The sequence below is a fragment of the Hoplias malabaricus genome, chromosome 10, assembly GCF_029633855.1.
Source record: "Hoplias malabaricus isolate fHopMal1 chromosome 10, fHopMal1.hap1, whole genome shotgun sequence".
NCBI lineage: Eukaryota > Metazoa > Chordata > Actinopteri > Characiformes > Erythrinidae > Hoplias > Hoplias malabaricus.
The window spans coordinates 27662415-27679004 of record NC_089809.1 but is presented as its reverse complement, the minus strand read 5'-3'; the positions used below and the strand labels follow the sequence as shown (position 1 = coordinate 27679004).

The 16590-nt window shown below is 38.8% G+C and overlaps 1 protein-coding gene across 2 annotated transcripts in view; it reads right to left on the bottom strand.

Annotated features, from left to right (window-relative positions):
• The window catches only part of grik3 (glutamate ionotropic receptor kainate type subunit 3), a 141484-nt gene that overhangs the window by 40398 nt on the left and 84496 nt on the right, over positions 1-16590 (bottom strand). For both annotated transcript variants that reach the window (XM_066682431.1, XM_066682430.1), the window contains exons 7-9: positions 15234-15377; positions 13181-13288; positions 5508-5621 (exon numbers count right to left, since the gene is read on the bottom strand). In XM_066682431.1, coding sequence (XP_066538528.1) covers positions 5508-5621; positions 13181-13288; positions 15234-15377 — 366 coding nt within the window. The remainder of the gene's footprint in view (positions 1-5507; positions 5622-13180; positions 13289-15233; positions 15378-16590) is intronic.

Below are 16590 nucleotides of genomic sequence, written 5' to 3'. Positions count from 1 at the left end.
TTTTATTTTGAAAATACATATTTTCCTTTGGACAGTGATGAGTAGATTCTGAGCATCCCATTTTATTTATGCTTTTCTTCTATACGTTGCTGTATAGAACTATGTATTGCACAACCTCCATCAATGTGAAGAGCCCCTTCATGATGCAAAGAACCCTTTAATCGGGCAAAAGGTAAAGAATCATTTTCTTTACTAAAAAACCCTTGAAGAACTGTGACTTTTAAGAGTGTACTTTATTTTTTATATTAAATTTGAAATTACTCTATTTTCTTAGCTACACACATTCCCATGACGTTTGTAGCTATAAAAATGTAGTTCCCATGTAATTTGTAGCTGTCAGGGGTCCCCAGTTACTTTTCCGTAAAGGCCATATCTAACCAAAGTCACAAAGTGAAGTGCCATTCTCATACTATTTCATACAGTACAACACAAGAGTTTTTATTTCGGTATGATTATTATTAAGTGTATGTAAATAGGTAGGCCTAATTAACTACAGGTATTTGATTTTTACTCACCATTCAATGGGAGAAGTGACAGCAGTGGGTTGAATCAAGAGACCTGAAATTGAGGCGGCGCTTATTGACTGATTTGCCTTTTTTATGGCACCAGTAGCATTAAGCCCCAGTCACATTGGGTTATTGCATTTCACTTAGGCTGTTTCTCAATATAAAGTACTTCAAGTTCATACTGCTGTACTTGGTTGTACAAACTCGACTCATGAGTTCGACTAACCAGTACAAAGTTATGAGGACGGGAATACGCTGTATTGTCGTTCTGTAATTGGAACGGCAACGTACTTGATGAGTCATTGTCTCAGTGGCGGAAAAAAGCCGTCATGCTGAGGTTGGTGTGAAATACATTCTGAGACATCTGACTCTCTCACGTCTAAAGAAGTCTTGTCCCAGTGCATCCTCGATATTACAGCCAGAGCAAGAACACATCCGGGTAATTGGACTCTACTTGGCTTGATGGGGACTTTTCAACAGAACAGGACTTGGACAGCGACTGCTGAAGTTTCCCAAGACCATGAGAATGTGAGAACACACAAAAATGCTTTAGCAACATAGCTTTAACCTGGTGAAATGGGCGTGGCTGAGTGTGAGGCCAACAATCAGAGCTGTAAACCCTCTTGCATTTTGTCTCAGCGGGCGAAAAATGGGGAATTTCACATGCAAAAATTTGAGGATACAAACCCAATGTGACTGTGGCTGTATTGGCGGTGTGCCAAAGGTTTAACTCTCACAGGCCACCTATTGGTGGAATCCTACTGTATGTAGTATAACTGATTATCATGATAAGAAAAAGGGTCACATTAACCTGTGTAGCTTTCCATGTCTTCCAATGTATGGTTTTCTGAACACAGCGTCAGGATTTAATGAGAAAGTTTGTTTAATTAACCTTTAATGGGAGCAGTGTGTGGAGATGCACACTTGTCTTCATCCTTGTCTGTCTTAGGCACTTAGACTGTCGTTTGGCAACAAGCCAATGACGAGATGCTAATCCAGGATTTCTAATGATTAAAACTGACACTCTGTTAAATAAATCATAGCCAATGAATTCTTGATTATAAAGCAATTTATATTGAAACTGAAATCAGTCAGCTCCAAGGAAAACTTTGTATAAGTTGTCCAATTATCTTGATCAAAAAGTTTGTGTGTGGCGGAAAAAAAATCATTACCATCTGTTCCTAGTCTCCTAATATGTGAAATTCCCCAAGGTTTGGACTCATATCAAAGCTAAAAGCAGCTTCTCCCTCTCTCTCTCTCTCTCTCTCTCTCTCTCTCTCTCTCTCTCTTTCTCTTTCTCTCTCTCTCTTTCTCTCTCTCTCTCTCTCTCTCTCTCTCTCTCTCTTTCTCTCTCTCTCCCTCTCTCTCTCTCTCTCTCTGCATGGGTGTACATAAGAGAAAGGGGAGTAGGGGAGAAGAAAGAACAGAGAAGCAGTTATAAGCAATGGAGTGAAGACAATGCATGCGGGAAAGTACATTAAATATCTTAATCTCTTTTTCAGGGTGCCAGGTCTCGCAATAAAAATGCCAAGCATCTTATTTGTGTGCTGATGGGGTTGTTTGATACAGTGTCATTAAGAGCCGCTGTGGGATCACAGGCATGCCTGCTCTCTGCTGAGCTGACTCGCAGCCTCCATGTGGACTTAACTCTAATGGCAGCCTCCCTGTGGACTTCCCACTCCATTCTCATCAGAGCTTGACCATAACTGACCAAAACCCAGTTGGAAGTCAGCAACAGCCAGTCAGGCAGTCAGTCAGACAGATAGACAGGCATTCGGTCAGACAGGCAGACAGTCAGGCAGGCAGTCAGGCAGTCAGACGGGCAGGCAGGCAGGCAGTCATTAATCGCTAGTCTAAGCTTGGCTGAGAGTGTCTAATGAAACCAGCTAATTATTCCGCACAGATATGAACACTGTCTAGCAAGTGTAAAAAGGCTGTATGACATGACACTGAAAATAAATGTGCTTCAGACTCTCAATATTTTCAGTACGATTAGCTCAGTAAAAACATACTACATTTCATGTTTTCATACAGCATTTGCATTTACAGAAATGCTTTTAATGTGCATTGTCTATTACAGAAAACACACATGGACACAGAGTGTTTTTGATGAGCTTGGTTGGACTTCTCCAGCCTGTTGGTACTATCACAGCTATTGAAATAGAAATAGAAGACAGAATCCAACACAAGATGTCACAAGATTATGGTACATTGGCTGTGAAAACAACTAAATCATATTAAAACATTCCAGTGTCACAAAAACCCAAACTCTTCTGGGGAGTTCAGAGAATGAACAAGGTAGGAAAACAGCCATGGACACACTGTAAAAAAAAATGTCTGTAAATTTTACGGTAAATTAATGTAAACTCTAAAATGGTTGAAAACAGTTTTTGTAACAGTGAAATAACGCAAATACTTTTATCAGCCTAAACACTATTTTTTACATCTCTTTACTGTAAACAAATACATTATTTCACTGTTAAATGTACAAACGGTTCAAGCAGTACAAGTGTCCAAGGACTGGGAGGTGCTGAGACTCATTAGGGAGCTCCCAGCATGCCTTGCTGCTCTATATTTTCTGTGATCTTCAGAGTTTCTTTGTTTTTATCTGTCTTTGAGATGTTTTGATTTTAGGTTGCATTAGTGCAATTATTTTGTGTATTTGTGTGTGTGTTTCTGTGCATGCTGTGACGAGATGTGTGTTGGTCAGGAAAGTTCATCATCAGCCTTTGTTCGAGTGCTGGAGTGTGGCACCCAGATTCTGCATGTTTTTCGGCAATACTTCCTTTTAAGGGCTGAATATACTATGCAGTTTGGCTATATCTAAATATGGCTGTATCTCAGTCTCCATTCTCTCATTAGTCACAATATTTACATGTTAATTTTATGGCAAAACAATGTTTTATTTTTTGTTTTATGTAAATAATCTGTTTTTTTTAATAGTGTATATCTGTTTTTTTTAAACAGAAAAATACTGTTCTCTAATGTAAAATTTATGATTGCCAAAAATAACACAAAAATTGGCAGAAGGGTTTTTCTGTGTGATGCATTTTTTTGTTTTGTTTTGTTTTTGGTAACTCATTTTTGTGCTGAGAAGATTTCAAGTAACTCAGTCCAGAACAGCTCCAGACCATTAAGCTTTAGGGGAATGGAGAGTAAGTGGCCTTTATTAAATCTTTCATAAATAGAACACAATGTGTTTTAATTTAAATAAAATAAATACTTGAAATCTATTGAAAAGAAACAAATGACCGAAACCTAGCCGATGTGATGCGCAATAACAGTGCCCTCAAAACTGATGTAAAATGCATGAACACAACGTTTTTTCATTCTCTTAGCTCTCAAGATTTAGCACACTCTGTGTGTAGGCTGTCAAATTCACAGCACAAAGGCAAATGACATGTGGGTCAAATTCCACAAACACACATCCTAGTGAAGGAAAAAGCATATATTTTGTTCATTTTTAATATGTTACAGATCATGGAACTCCTGTGCTTGGCACTAGAGAAGCACTGATTACAGCCTTCTTCTCCAATCCTGGCCTAATCACAGTGTTTATGGTTGCTACTAACTCATGTGCCTGTCCAAAATAAGCCCACAAAGGCAGTCTGATGTCAGTACCCCAGTGACAACTCCACAAAGCCCCCTAACCTTCCAGAGACAAGCATAAATATAGGGCCTACAGCATCAGGGTGGCTGTTGTGCCAAGAGAAATGCCTGTTTATTTCAAATCATGTCACTAATGGTCTTTTCTCTGGCTCTTTGTGTAAATCTGCTGTTCAGCACACAAGTACCATCACCATCACTGGTGCACGACTGGAATTATACCAGGCACCAGACTCCATTAAAAATGAAGGGATTGGAGAAGTTCAGGATGATGAAAATATAGATTCCATATATCTGTACAGCAAAGCTTGCAACCCTGCTTTAATCTTTCAGTTCAATCAACCACTAGGAATACATTTTCAGCTGTATTCACTCTTATTGCCCTGAAACATTAAAACAAGTTAAAAAAGATAACCTTGAAGATTGGTAGTTATAACTATTGCAATAGTGTAAAAACATATTAAGTAATCTGCAGACTTTTATTATTCATTTAAATTATATAACTACCTTATGTACCCTAAAAATGTAGAATTATACTGAGGTCTAAAATTTGTATTGCTGACATTATCTTATTTCTCTGTTCAATGACCTTCGGGTCTGAAATTTTTGGAATTTATGGAGACTTAAAGATTTTCTTTGGGACCTAAAGATATCCTGTTCTTTCCCTCTCTCTGTCTCTGTCACTCAGTAGCTGAAATTTATTGACGCAGCTTGAGGCAACAACTTGCACTTTCCATTTTTGCCATAATGTCAATATATATGCCAAGCATGACAGGGAGACTGCTTTCAAAATGAGAAAGTCATGCTACAGGAGCTTGCGGTGTAAATGATGTTTATGGGCTTGTGTTGCCAAAATGTTAAAAACAGCTGAAGCCAGAGGTCATCCACCATGATTAAATACCATCCACCAAATATGTCCTAACAATGTGACCTTTAACACACATTAATAATTGTGTAAATTAATAATACACCAATGAAGTACTCTTAGTCATTTAAAGCATTGTATGTCTTATCTTCCAGAGAAAGACAGACCGAGAGAGAGAGAGAGAGAGAGAGAGAGAGGAATGAAAAAAGGGGTAAGTAGGAGAGATGGAGAAAAATAGAAACAGAGAAAGAGCAAGAAAGAGAGCTAAACAGAAAGAGAAAACTAAGCAAGTGAGAGAGAATAATGAAAGAGAGTGAGACGAAGTGAGAGCAAGAGGGTGAAAGATAAAACGTACAGAGTGGAAGCAAAAGAAAAAAGAGAAAGAGTGTGTGTGTGTGTGTGTGTGAGAGAGAGAGAGAGAGAGAGAGAGAGAGAGAGAGAGTGAGATCCACAGAAAGCGAGAGGGAGATAAAGAGAGAGAGGGAGGGATGGAGGGACGACCTTCATGTTAAGTGCTTGTGTGACCTCACCAGTATGGTGGTGATGATGAGCGAGCGGTTGGAGAGGGAGTCTGTGATGTTCATGCCATTTCTCTTGGGGACCTCGGTGATGTTCAGGCCTCCTGAAGCACTCCACTTGCCCACCTGCGGAAGATGAAAATTGTGTAGTGAGTGTGTGCTGCATATGCCTGCATGATCCTCACCTCCCTGCAGACCACCTCACTGCATTAGCAGACCCCTGCCTAGCTCGTCCACAGGCATTAGCTGATTGCCAATATCACCTATATGCCAAAAGGTTCCGGGGGTTGGAGAGGTGGCAGGAGGGGGGGTGGGGGTTGTAGTGGTGGCATCGTGAGGAGTCGAGCTCTTGTACACACTCTGAATGCATTAAGATCAGAGGAAGGGCAATTCAGCCCCAGGAAATTGCTTTTCAATTCAATTTCGGAACGAGAAAAACGCTGAACAAAAGCAGAGGCGGAAATTACCATAGCATGCATTACAAATTGATAACACTGTTTGCTTATCATTATTAAAGACTTGGAAAAGATTGGGCTGCAGTGTTCCAACATACTGTTTTGATGAATGCAAAGAGGATGGACTTTTAGTAACCATGATTTACTGGCCTCCGATAAATGACATTGAGGATGGCGTTCCATAGTAATTTTAACATAGACACTCACTCCAATGGAATATTTTACTCTAGAGTTAACCTTCCTTAATCTCGGATTCACCTTCCACAGTTCCAGAAATAAACAATACATAAACAAGGTTAAAACTCTGTGCCTGTCTGAGCAGCATCACACCGTCCTCCTGGAACCTTGAATCGTTACATTACCCAGTGATCCACCCTGTACACTTTACCTGGATTTAAAGCAGACGCAGAGTCTAGGCTGGAGCCTGTGCAAGTGCTCTACACTGTTGTGAGTGGTATACATGGAGACATAATCAGGTGCTAAGGGTTTTAACATGTTTGTTGGATAGCAACTGCTACAGGTTAATGCACTGATGAGTAGCTGTTTTAATAGAATAGTTAGCTTTGTGTGAGGGGGAATGTTTTCGAGAAAGTGCGCAGACTACAAATATTGGTAGATGGGGTAGAGCACGAGACTGGAAATTGCTGGTGGATGTCGGAAAAAAGCTTCAGGTCTCAGAGTGCATTTTGTTAACTACACTGAGGCAAGATATGGTGCTCTACACTGAAAGTAAAGATAGCTTATTTCATAGAGTTAACAGTTCCATTTCAGGATGCAGTAGATGAAGCATTCGAAAGGAAGAAGCTGAAATACGTGGACATGGCGGCTGAGTTGAGGGAATGCGGGTGGCAGGCACATGTAAAATCGATGGAGATAGGTGTTAAGGGAATTGTAGCCAAATCAGCCACATCCCTGCTTGTGAAGTTCGGCATCAGGGGGCGGAAACTAAGGGCAGCTGTGAAGGAGTTAGCAGAAATAGCTAAAAGTTGTGGATATGGAGAGCACAGATTATGTGGAGAAATGCACTGTAGAGGTGCTATTAGTATTGTTGGTGATATAGCATGTAATGTTCACATGGAACTGGTGGCACTGAGCATGCATTAATGGTGCCAGTGGGGCTAGGTAACCTTAGTCACCAGGGAAGCCAGTGTGGATTTATGGTTGTTGATAATAAAGGGTAGGATACGACTGTAAAGCTGGCTTGGAGAGGGGTGAGTCTGGAACGCCAGACTTCACAGTTGAACCTTCTGAAGGTGTTGTGGGCTTATTTCAGCGAAACACCTACAAGAGGGGATGCCTGCCTGATGTTTGGGTGGCTAGTTTGGGTACTCATGGGCTGGGCTCAATGAGTAACCGTAGTTGTTAAGCTGGTAGTTGATAGCCGGTTGCTGATCGGATCATAAAAGGCCACAGCAACCTTACTGTTGAGGTGTAGGATTCAACAGGAATTTTGGTGGCTGCGGGTAGGAAGAGTGTGGTGGGCCCTATGTGAAGCTCTAATGGATTGGCATAGGATAGTTTACATCTTATCTCGTGTATGATTATAATTATGAAATTCAGACTCAAACACTTATGCTATGAGGAGTTTGTCCACGTGGGTTTCCTCTGGGTGTTCCAGTTTCCTCCCACGGTCCAAAAACACACGTTGGTAGGTGGATTGGCGACTCAAAAGTGTCCATAGGTGTGAGTGTGTGTGAGTGAATGTGTTAGTCTGTGTCGCCCTGTGAAGGACTGGCGCCCCCTCCAGGGTGTGTTCCTGCCTTGCGTCCAGATATTCCGGGTAGGCTCCGGTCCCACCGTGACACTGAATTGGATAAGTGGTTACAGACAATGAATGAATGAATGAATGAACAATTATGTCATTAGTATCAGTTAGTATCCTTTACTCAAAAATATTTGAAGTACTTTAAAGATAAAATTCAAGGCACCTGTTTTAATTAGTCATGAATGACCAAGACTGTATTAGAACAAAAGGGCAAAATAATAATAGTATTATAATAAAAGTATATACAACTGGTGCAAATGATGATGCACAATTCCAGACATGCTCATACACAGAAATATGCAGGTTTATTTTTTATGCGAAAAAAGGCTTGTTTAGAGCTTGCTGTGATTCAACATCAATAATTCCACTACGAGCACTCCACCGAAAAACTGCAGAATGACTTACTTAAAATCAATGAATCTGTTTCAGGGCAAACTAGTGTCTGTCTGAAGTAGTACTTGAAAATGAAAATGCTTCATTGAATTGCATTTAATTAAAACACGCACACATGCACATGTGCACACAAACACACACACGCACACACAAACAAACAAACATATAATGTTCATATCTGTAAATAGAAAGAGGCTGAAAGGAGCAGTTTACTCTGCCTAAGAAGTTCTACTGTGAGTAATCCAACTAATATCAGCACAAATATCTGAACAAATAACAAACTCTCCCCTCTAACCACAGAGAGAAGCCCTGCATATTGTACAGACACTCCCCAACAAATCATTAGTGCAAATAGCCCTGTGGCTGTCAGCATCTATCTCTGTCTGCACACACACACACACTTCTCAGCAGAGTACAGCACAGCACACACACAGACACACACATAACACAAATAGACCTACGGCACATGCACACACTGCTCAGCCCAGCGGCCTTAACGCTGCTCCTATATTCATGAAGCTCACGCTGGTCATATGACTTTTTGTTGATTTTCTACAGTAGTTTCCCACGTTCTCATCATTCTCTATCCAAAAAAAAATGTTAGAAATGCTAAAAATGCTAAAAATTGTTCGAATATTACATGACAAATGGACCAATAGAAATGCTCCAAAATTACTTGGAATTTAATCTTTTTACATTGACTGAGGTTAGGGTTAGGACTAGGGTTGCTATGTTGGAAGATACATTTTTAATCGGGCAGTGTCAATATGCTAAACGAATCATCAGTCAATGCCAGGGTCAAATATTTAAACACAGGCAGTGTTCCAAAGCTAGTGTTCTTGCATCATAAAATTGAACAACCAGTTCCATTAACTTGGGGCTTTCCAGGAAAACTCAAGCTGCAGGCCAGTGGCAGACGTGTAAGTTAGAGCCATGCAAACTGAATGAAGGTGATGTGGTATTGCATCTGTGTAAGCCATTTTTAGGAAATAAGGAGATATGTTTTGGAAATAACCACCAAAAATATCATGGCAATGAACAGAGATTAGATTGTAGAGGTTTTAAACATTGGCCAGAGGGGAATTTAATGTAGAGATTAGCTATGTTATAATATGTGTATTCCTCAATCTACTATGGAATTCTCAAAAATAAACATGGGAAATATACATGGACGTGTAATAGGTATATGGCGGAATTTATACCATGTTTTTTTTTTCTTCTTTTCAATATGTAAGTTGGGTGTGTTCAGTGAAGAGGATGAATATTTATTCTCCTATAACATGTCAATAACATGAATGAATACCTATAGAAATTTATACCTTAAAATCTGAAGACACTGCTTTAGACAGGATATGCACGTTAGTGACAGCTTGTGTTGAATCAGATCAATTCCAGAAGGGGTGCACTCATGATTTCCTTCATTTCATCTTTGCAAAGTGGTAGCAATTAAGCCCAATTCATTAAAGGTGATTATGCACTGCAGTTATACTTATTTACAAATGGCAGGAGGAGAGTGTCTGTGCTCTTCGCCACTAATGCCAACATAAAGCAAATTTTCCACCCAGGAATGTACTCCTAATTCTAGTAGGAGATAAAAACGTGGGCTAATATTCAATTAAAAGGGATTACTTCCCAAGTCCTTTTTTTCCCAACAGCTCAAACAGTTAAGGCCTGGAAACATTAAGCTGATTTCTCTGCTCTGACGCTCAGATTTGGCTTTAGTTCTGAAGTAGAAGCTCATGGATGTCTCATACCTGAAAAACATACAAAGGCAGAGGCTTATTTTGCGATATGAGGCTCTTTCCACCAATTATTTCAAGCAGATGTAATGTAGTTCGTGCTGCTAAATTGAATCCGTGTTTCCCCACATTCAAGTCAGAATCAGTCGAATGATTGTTTTTTGTTTGTGTGGTGCTTAGTTGTCCTTTTTGTATGGAAACATCTCTGAGTCTAAACAATGAGAGAAAAGAACAAAATCAGGCGAAAGGAGAAAGGAGAATACACTGTGGTCATTTATTTTCAAACAGCTGTCAAAACCTTTCCTCTTTTAATTTTTGATTGATTTTTGACTCTATACCATTATCCATTCTGTTTATAGCATTTTAAAGATAATATCTTCCAGTAACAATGGGTGTCTGCTGTAGATTCTACATAAACAAGGCTGTGCCCGGTGTAAACCAAAATAATACACTTTCTCCATTCACTGACATCTGCTGATACACTGCTGATAGGGAACTAGAATAAAGTTTTGATTTTGTGATTCTTAAGATAAATATGCCAGGCATGTTTACACACCTCATTACCACCAGCAGCATTTCAGACTTAATCTCTGCTTGTTGTTAACAAAGGCTGTAATTAAGAGTGCTGGATACCATAATCCAATTTACTTTATGATCCACTAACTTATGCTGATGTTTAAACAGCCCATTTGCTTCATGGCTGAGGGGTAAATTATGATGTCAGGGCATCGAGGGCTTCTCTATGCGTTCTGAAATGGCGGCCAAATTAGACAAGGTAGTAAGGAAAGTTTAGTGTACCATAATATGGTAATGCAGACTGGTATTTAGCAAAACCAACAGCTCTAAGGCTTGGTGTTGTCATATTACTCTTTACAGGATCAAAGAGCCTCACCAACAACAAAACAAACTGTGCATCACAAAAGAGGATGGCAGTACAGGTGATTATTGATGACGGTGACGACATTTAGTCAAGCGACACTCTAAGACGTTAAGGTTAGGTTAAAACCTGATTTATTTAGTCAATCATTTGTTAATTAGATTTCCATTTGATAAATAGCACAGATCTAGGGGTGCATGGCCATACATTGTAAAATAAATTACAATATACATAAATTATGTAAGTGTATTGCTTTACTAGAAAATGTGAGTATACTGAACTCTTGAACAATGTATTGTATTAATAACACATTTAAATATGATAGTATTTTAAGGTGGAGATGGCTCTTGGGAAGTCTCATGTCTGTGCTGCCTTTCTGGCTCTCCCTTCTACAACTCACAAGCTAATTAATCTTATACTGTTCAGTCACCCTGAGTCAATATCAGACCTAACTATCTGCATGTTTCTCTGCCAAGAGGAACAACTGCCCATCCAATCTGACCTGATGCTGAGGAAAGATTATCTCAGTGGGATGTCCTTGCCTGTCTGACGTCCGGCCAGCTCTGACCATGAGACAGCATCAGTGACCCCCCCCAGAACATACTTCAAGGTTTGTGGATCCCTGCTTTTCCCTGAGGCTTTCTGCCTGTGCCCAAGAGCCTGGGCCATAACTAGAACTCTTCATAATTTACACGCTTCAGACTGTTCTTTATCAATACAGCACTTAATGCACGCAGAACATGGTGAAATAGACAGTGGTACATTACCAATACTCATTATAACTCTAAAACTCTCCAGTCATACTGTTTTATATATATATATATATATATATATATATATATATATATATATATATATATATATATATATATATATATATATATATATGCCATTTTGTACACATAGCTAATCATTTGTTTTGCTCCAGACACATGAGGATGGGTTCCTCACGTGTCTTGCTTTTTCTCAAGGTTTCTTCCTGTGAAGTGTCTGTGGGAGTTTGTCCTTGCCACTGCTGCCTCAATGATGCTCACTTCAGGCTAGGACCCAGAATTCTGAAAAGCTGCTTTCTGAGAACATCTGTTGTATACATTTATAACAAAATAATAAATAAAATTTAATTGAGCTGAACTGAATGAATACAAAACATTTAAAAATGAAAGAGCATACAGCACACTAGACCCAGACCAGCACATATTGGCCGAATAAAACCAAATAACATTATTCCAGTAAGTGTGATATTCTGTGTGAATGTGTTGGTTAAACTTTTTCCAAATCTCTACTCGTGGCATTGCATATTATTTGAGGTTATCATCCAATACCTATATTTCTTATTTGTTTTGTATTATGATTTTTTTGTACTTACTATGAGTATATAACTTTATACAAGCACCACGCTTACTGAGAAGGTATATGTTTAAATATATATAATTATCTTAAGTGCCTAAGACATCTGCACATTACCGCATGTACTATTATCTATCAAGAAAAAGAACATAGTGAATGTGTTGGATGAAAGTATATAGACTTTGTTTTTCCTGTTTTGGGTAAAGGGTGCTAGCACTGATAAATAAATAAATAAATAAATGAATAAATAAATAAATAAACTATGGTAAAATTACTGTAATGCATAGCTTCAATAAGAAAAGCCCATGTCTGCAATATGCACTGTATGTGATCTTAAGCTCTCTCTCTCTCTCTCTCTCTCTCTCTCTCTCTCTCTCTCTCATATCTGTGCCTCTGTCATAGTCCCTAAAGAAATGTCTGTTGTCAACTCAGCAGTAAACTTAGCAACACCAGCAAGCAGTTATTTCCAGGTATACAAAACCAGGTTCCTACTTTTTGAATGAGGAGAGACCTATAAGTACACTGAAACACACATTAAACACATTTTTAAACACATATTTGTTTTTGTTTTTTATATCTGCTTAATCAATATCAGTGCATATATGATTCCTGCCATTAAGATAAATACTATAGTATTAAGTGATTTTTAAAATTGAATATACATTTGCAGAGCACTGGCTCAGTAACTTTATGCAAATGCAAATTATATTATTATCCAATATCATGATAGCAATACATATCTGGAAAATATAGTATGGCTGAATGCTATGCTGCAAAGCTTTAGATAGAACATGATTGCAATTTCTTGAAAGAACATTTGGAACTTGTTGATGTGGATGATGGATTATAGTTAATTCATTGTCTGTACCCATTTATCCAGTTCAGGGTGGATCCAGAGCCTACTTGAAATCATTGGGCGCAAGGCAGGAACACACCCTAGAGAAATGTGCCTTGGTTTGTTACCAGCATTAATGTAAAATTTATTTGGAGAATACAACTACATTATAATGCCGCACAGCTGAGATATGATATTCTGAATGATTAAAAATGTGTGGGCTTGGTGAATGTGGTTGATGAATGGATATTATAGAGAGTAGTTGATTCCTCACCTTTTCCAGGCCATCCTCCTTCAGGTTCACTATGTCCAGGTCAAAGTCTGTTCGCAGGCCTGTGGTCCTGTTGAAGGATAATCGTCCAGTGAGGCCATCCCAGTGTGACTAGAGAGAGAGAGAGAGAGAGAGAGACTCAGGTATAGTGCACACACACCAAGAGCTTATATTTCTTATTTTTAATTACATTTTACATCCCAATGCCTCAGTCACTTATTCCCCAAAGCCCTCAGTCTTAATTAACAACAATCTCACTCGCTCCAATCTCAGGGGAGAGCTAGAGAAAAAAAACTTCCACCGCAGCCTTTAACCCTCTTTTCCAACACTGACACACACACACACACCACAGGCTCACACAAACAAAGTGATGTGTAGATAGGGCCCAGTGGGGACACTTCTGCCCTGTTTTGGGACGTCTACTCCGGCTCAGATCCAGCTCTTCCTCCATGCTGACTCTGTGGCCCTCTTTCTTCCTTCTCCTGCACACAGAGCTGTGTTCTACAACTCTAATCTGCCTATTATGAGTCACAATCACAGACTCTCTTGTGAGCTGAAATAGGAGCTGATTATGCTATTCGTACTTGTGCACTGAATGCACAGCATCAAGTTCATGTGGAAAGTAGGACACAAGCCCTGATGTACATGCTGAGCAAGTACAGCGTTTGGATTAAAGCTGAGAAAGAAATCTCGTTGAAATCAAGTTCACTCGCTGAATTCCAGGTTTGTAAACTTGAGGTGCAGGATATAGTCACTGCTTAAAACGATAATTATCAAAACAGATTCTGCAAACTAATAATAATAATGATTATTAGAGTGGGAAATATAATGACATTTACACATATATGATATCATCAAGTTAGTCACAATAAAAATATTACAGTATTGTCAGTAATATATTGTGATATTGTATTTGGGTATATGTATGAATATTTTACACCACATAACACAATATACACAATATATTACACGCCCGGGCACACACACACACACAAACACACACACACACACACACACACACACACACACACACACACACACACACACTAATATATATATATTAGGCTCCTGAGATAATGATATATATTTAAACTAATGCCTTCTCAGTAAGCGTGTTGCTTGTAAAAAGTTATATATAATCACTGTAAATACAAAAATATAATAATATAAAACAGATAATAAATATAAGATCTTTTTTTTTTCTATAAAGTAGTAGGTGTGAGTTTGAAGAACAATGTTTTGTTCAGATTCTCCTTGATTGCATGAGTTTGTTAAAGTAACAGCACACATTATTTAAAGTCATTATTAATTAACCAGTAAAACTAGATATTGGATGATAACCTCAAATAATACGGACTGCCATGAGGAAGGATTTGAAAAAGTTAAACCAATAACATTTACACACAGAATATCACACTTACTGGAATAATGTTATTTGGTTTAATCCCAATGCTGAGCGTCATTTGTTGTTTGTTTCTTTTTAGCAAATAAACACTTGCTGCTCAGATGAATAGCTTTTTAAATCGCATAATCTCCGGTGCCTAAAATGTTTGCACAATACTGTATATATATACAAAAATATTCAATTGTCTGCCTTCTCACATGTATGACCTTATGTAATATATCATTCTTAATCCATAGAGTTCAGCTTTTACTGAACATAACCAGGAATTTCCCATTAAAAGAGACCAATATCGGTTAGCACGTTTTTGCTAATATCACTAAATGTGAGGGACATCAATATCAACAAATATAAACCAACAAGGATCTTCAGAATTATCTCTTCATAACAAATTGATCAGAATAAACACTGGTTGAGCTTTACAGGTTACAGAGTGAGTTTGTAAAAGATGTAGAAACAACAGTCTCTTTCTTGTGTGTGAAAAAAACCCCTTCTGACTGCTTTTACTTAGTACAGAGATCTGATACCAAGTCACACACTGCAATTTCCTCTAAATTTGATCTACGTATCCTATCTCTAGGATAAATTTAAACACAGATCCCGGAGGAGCAGGGAAAGTGTGGTAGCGGCATAGCCCCTGGCTGCACTCATTACCTCCTTAATGAAGCTCATGAAGCGGCCGCCAAACCTCCAGGGCTTGTGGCGGTGGCACTGCAGCGAGTTGACCGTCATCTGCGGCGCATGCTGGTAGGAGACGGACACGATGTGGACAGCGTCATACGTCAGAGCAGCATCTGTCTGGAATAAAGGGGGACGTTATTTCAGCTGACAGCAGCAAGCAGCAGCAGTGAATGTGTTGCAGCACATAGCCCCGCAATAGTCACCCAGTCTGATGGGCAGCCAGTCGGCCTGGCTTTTTCTGCACCATTAGCAGAGGTGCATCAAAAAGCATGCCAGGCAGGAGGGGGAAGAAATATATAAATATATAAATAAAAACAGGCAACATGGTTGTGGGATACACTGATATCTCAGCACAGCTGGGCCCTGCAGCTCCACGCACGTCAGGGTGTGTGTTTTATTTTCGTATTCCCTGCAAAACAACATGGTTCAAGAAGTTGCTAAATTATTTACGCGGCTCCCTCCCGTGCACAGAGCTCTTTGTAAATACGGCTATGGAGCCATCCAGTTGAGCGCAAAAGACATTAAAGGCGAGCTACCTTGATGTTTGCAGTAAGTAGACAGATTCACAGAGTAGTTATAGGGCAATTAACAGTGCAGTATCTTTTTATATTTAAAAACAATTATAACCCAAAGAAAGCATCTGAAATATTGTTGTCAACAAACAGAGAATCCATACAAATAGAGATAATAAATTAGGCGTTTTTAAAACTGAATTTGATTTGCATTTAAAAGCCTTACACTTATATTTGCCTTGTTCTGAGCTGTGACTCTCAAAAATTGCAGTTACCTCTGATAATAAGAAAAGCATTCTATATAAGTAATATTCACATTAATGTCTGGAAGAATGTAAATGACATATAAAGCTAACCTCCCCCGCCATCACCACCTTTGTATTTATAGATGTTCACTTAAGATGAAGCAAATGTTTTTGGACATGAAGTCTTAACTGGATTACTACGTTCAATTAGCATTGCATTAAAATATGTATAATCAAACATATCAATATAGGATATAAATTGAATATCAATGTAATTTATTACACTGCATAACTATGTAATTAATATGTAATAATATAATTGCATTTAAATATTATAGCCAAAAGAAAGCCATAATTCTCAACTTCAAAAGCATTAGCTATAAAGAGCTTCTCTGCTGGTATCAGGCATAGGAAGTAATTATTGGATTTGAACTGTAGTGATCTGAGGGGCTTCGCTGCCAAGTAATAAGCTCTGCTTAATAAATTTAGAAGACGAGATCGGAAATCTACAGCTCCTCCGACCCCACAGCATTAGAGTACGGTTACATCCTCCATTACTGTGCTAATTATAAT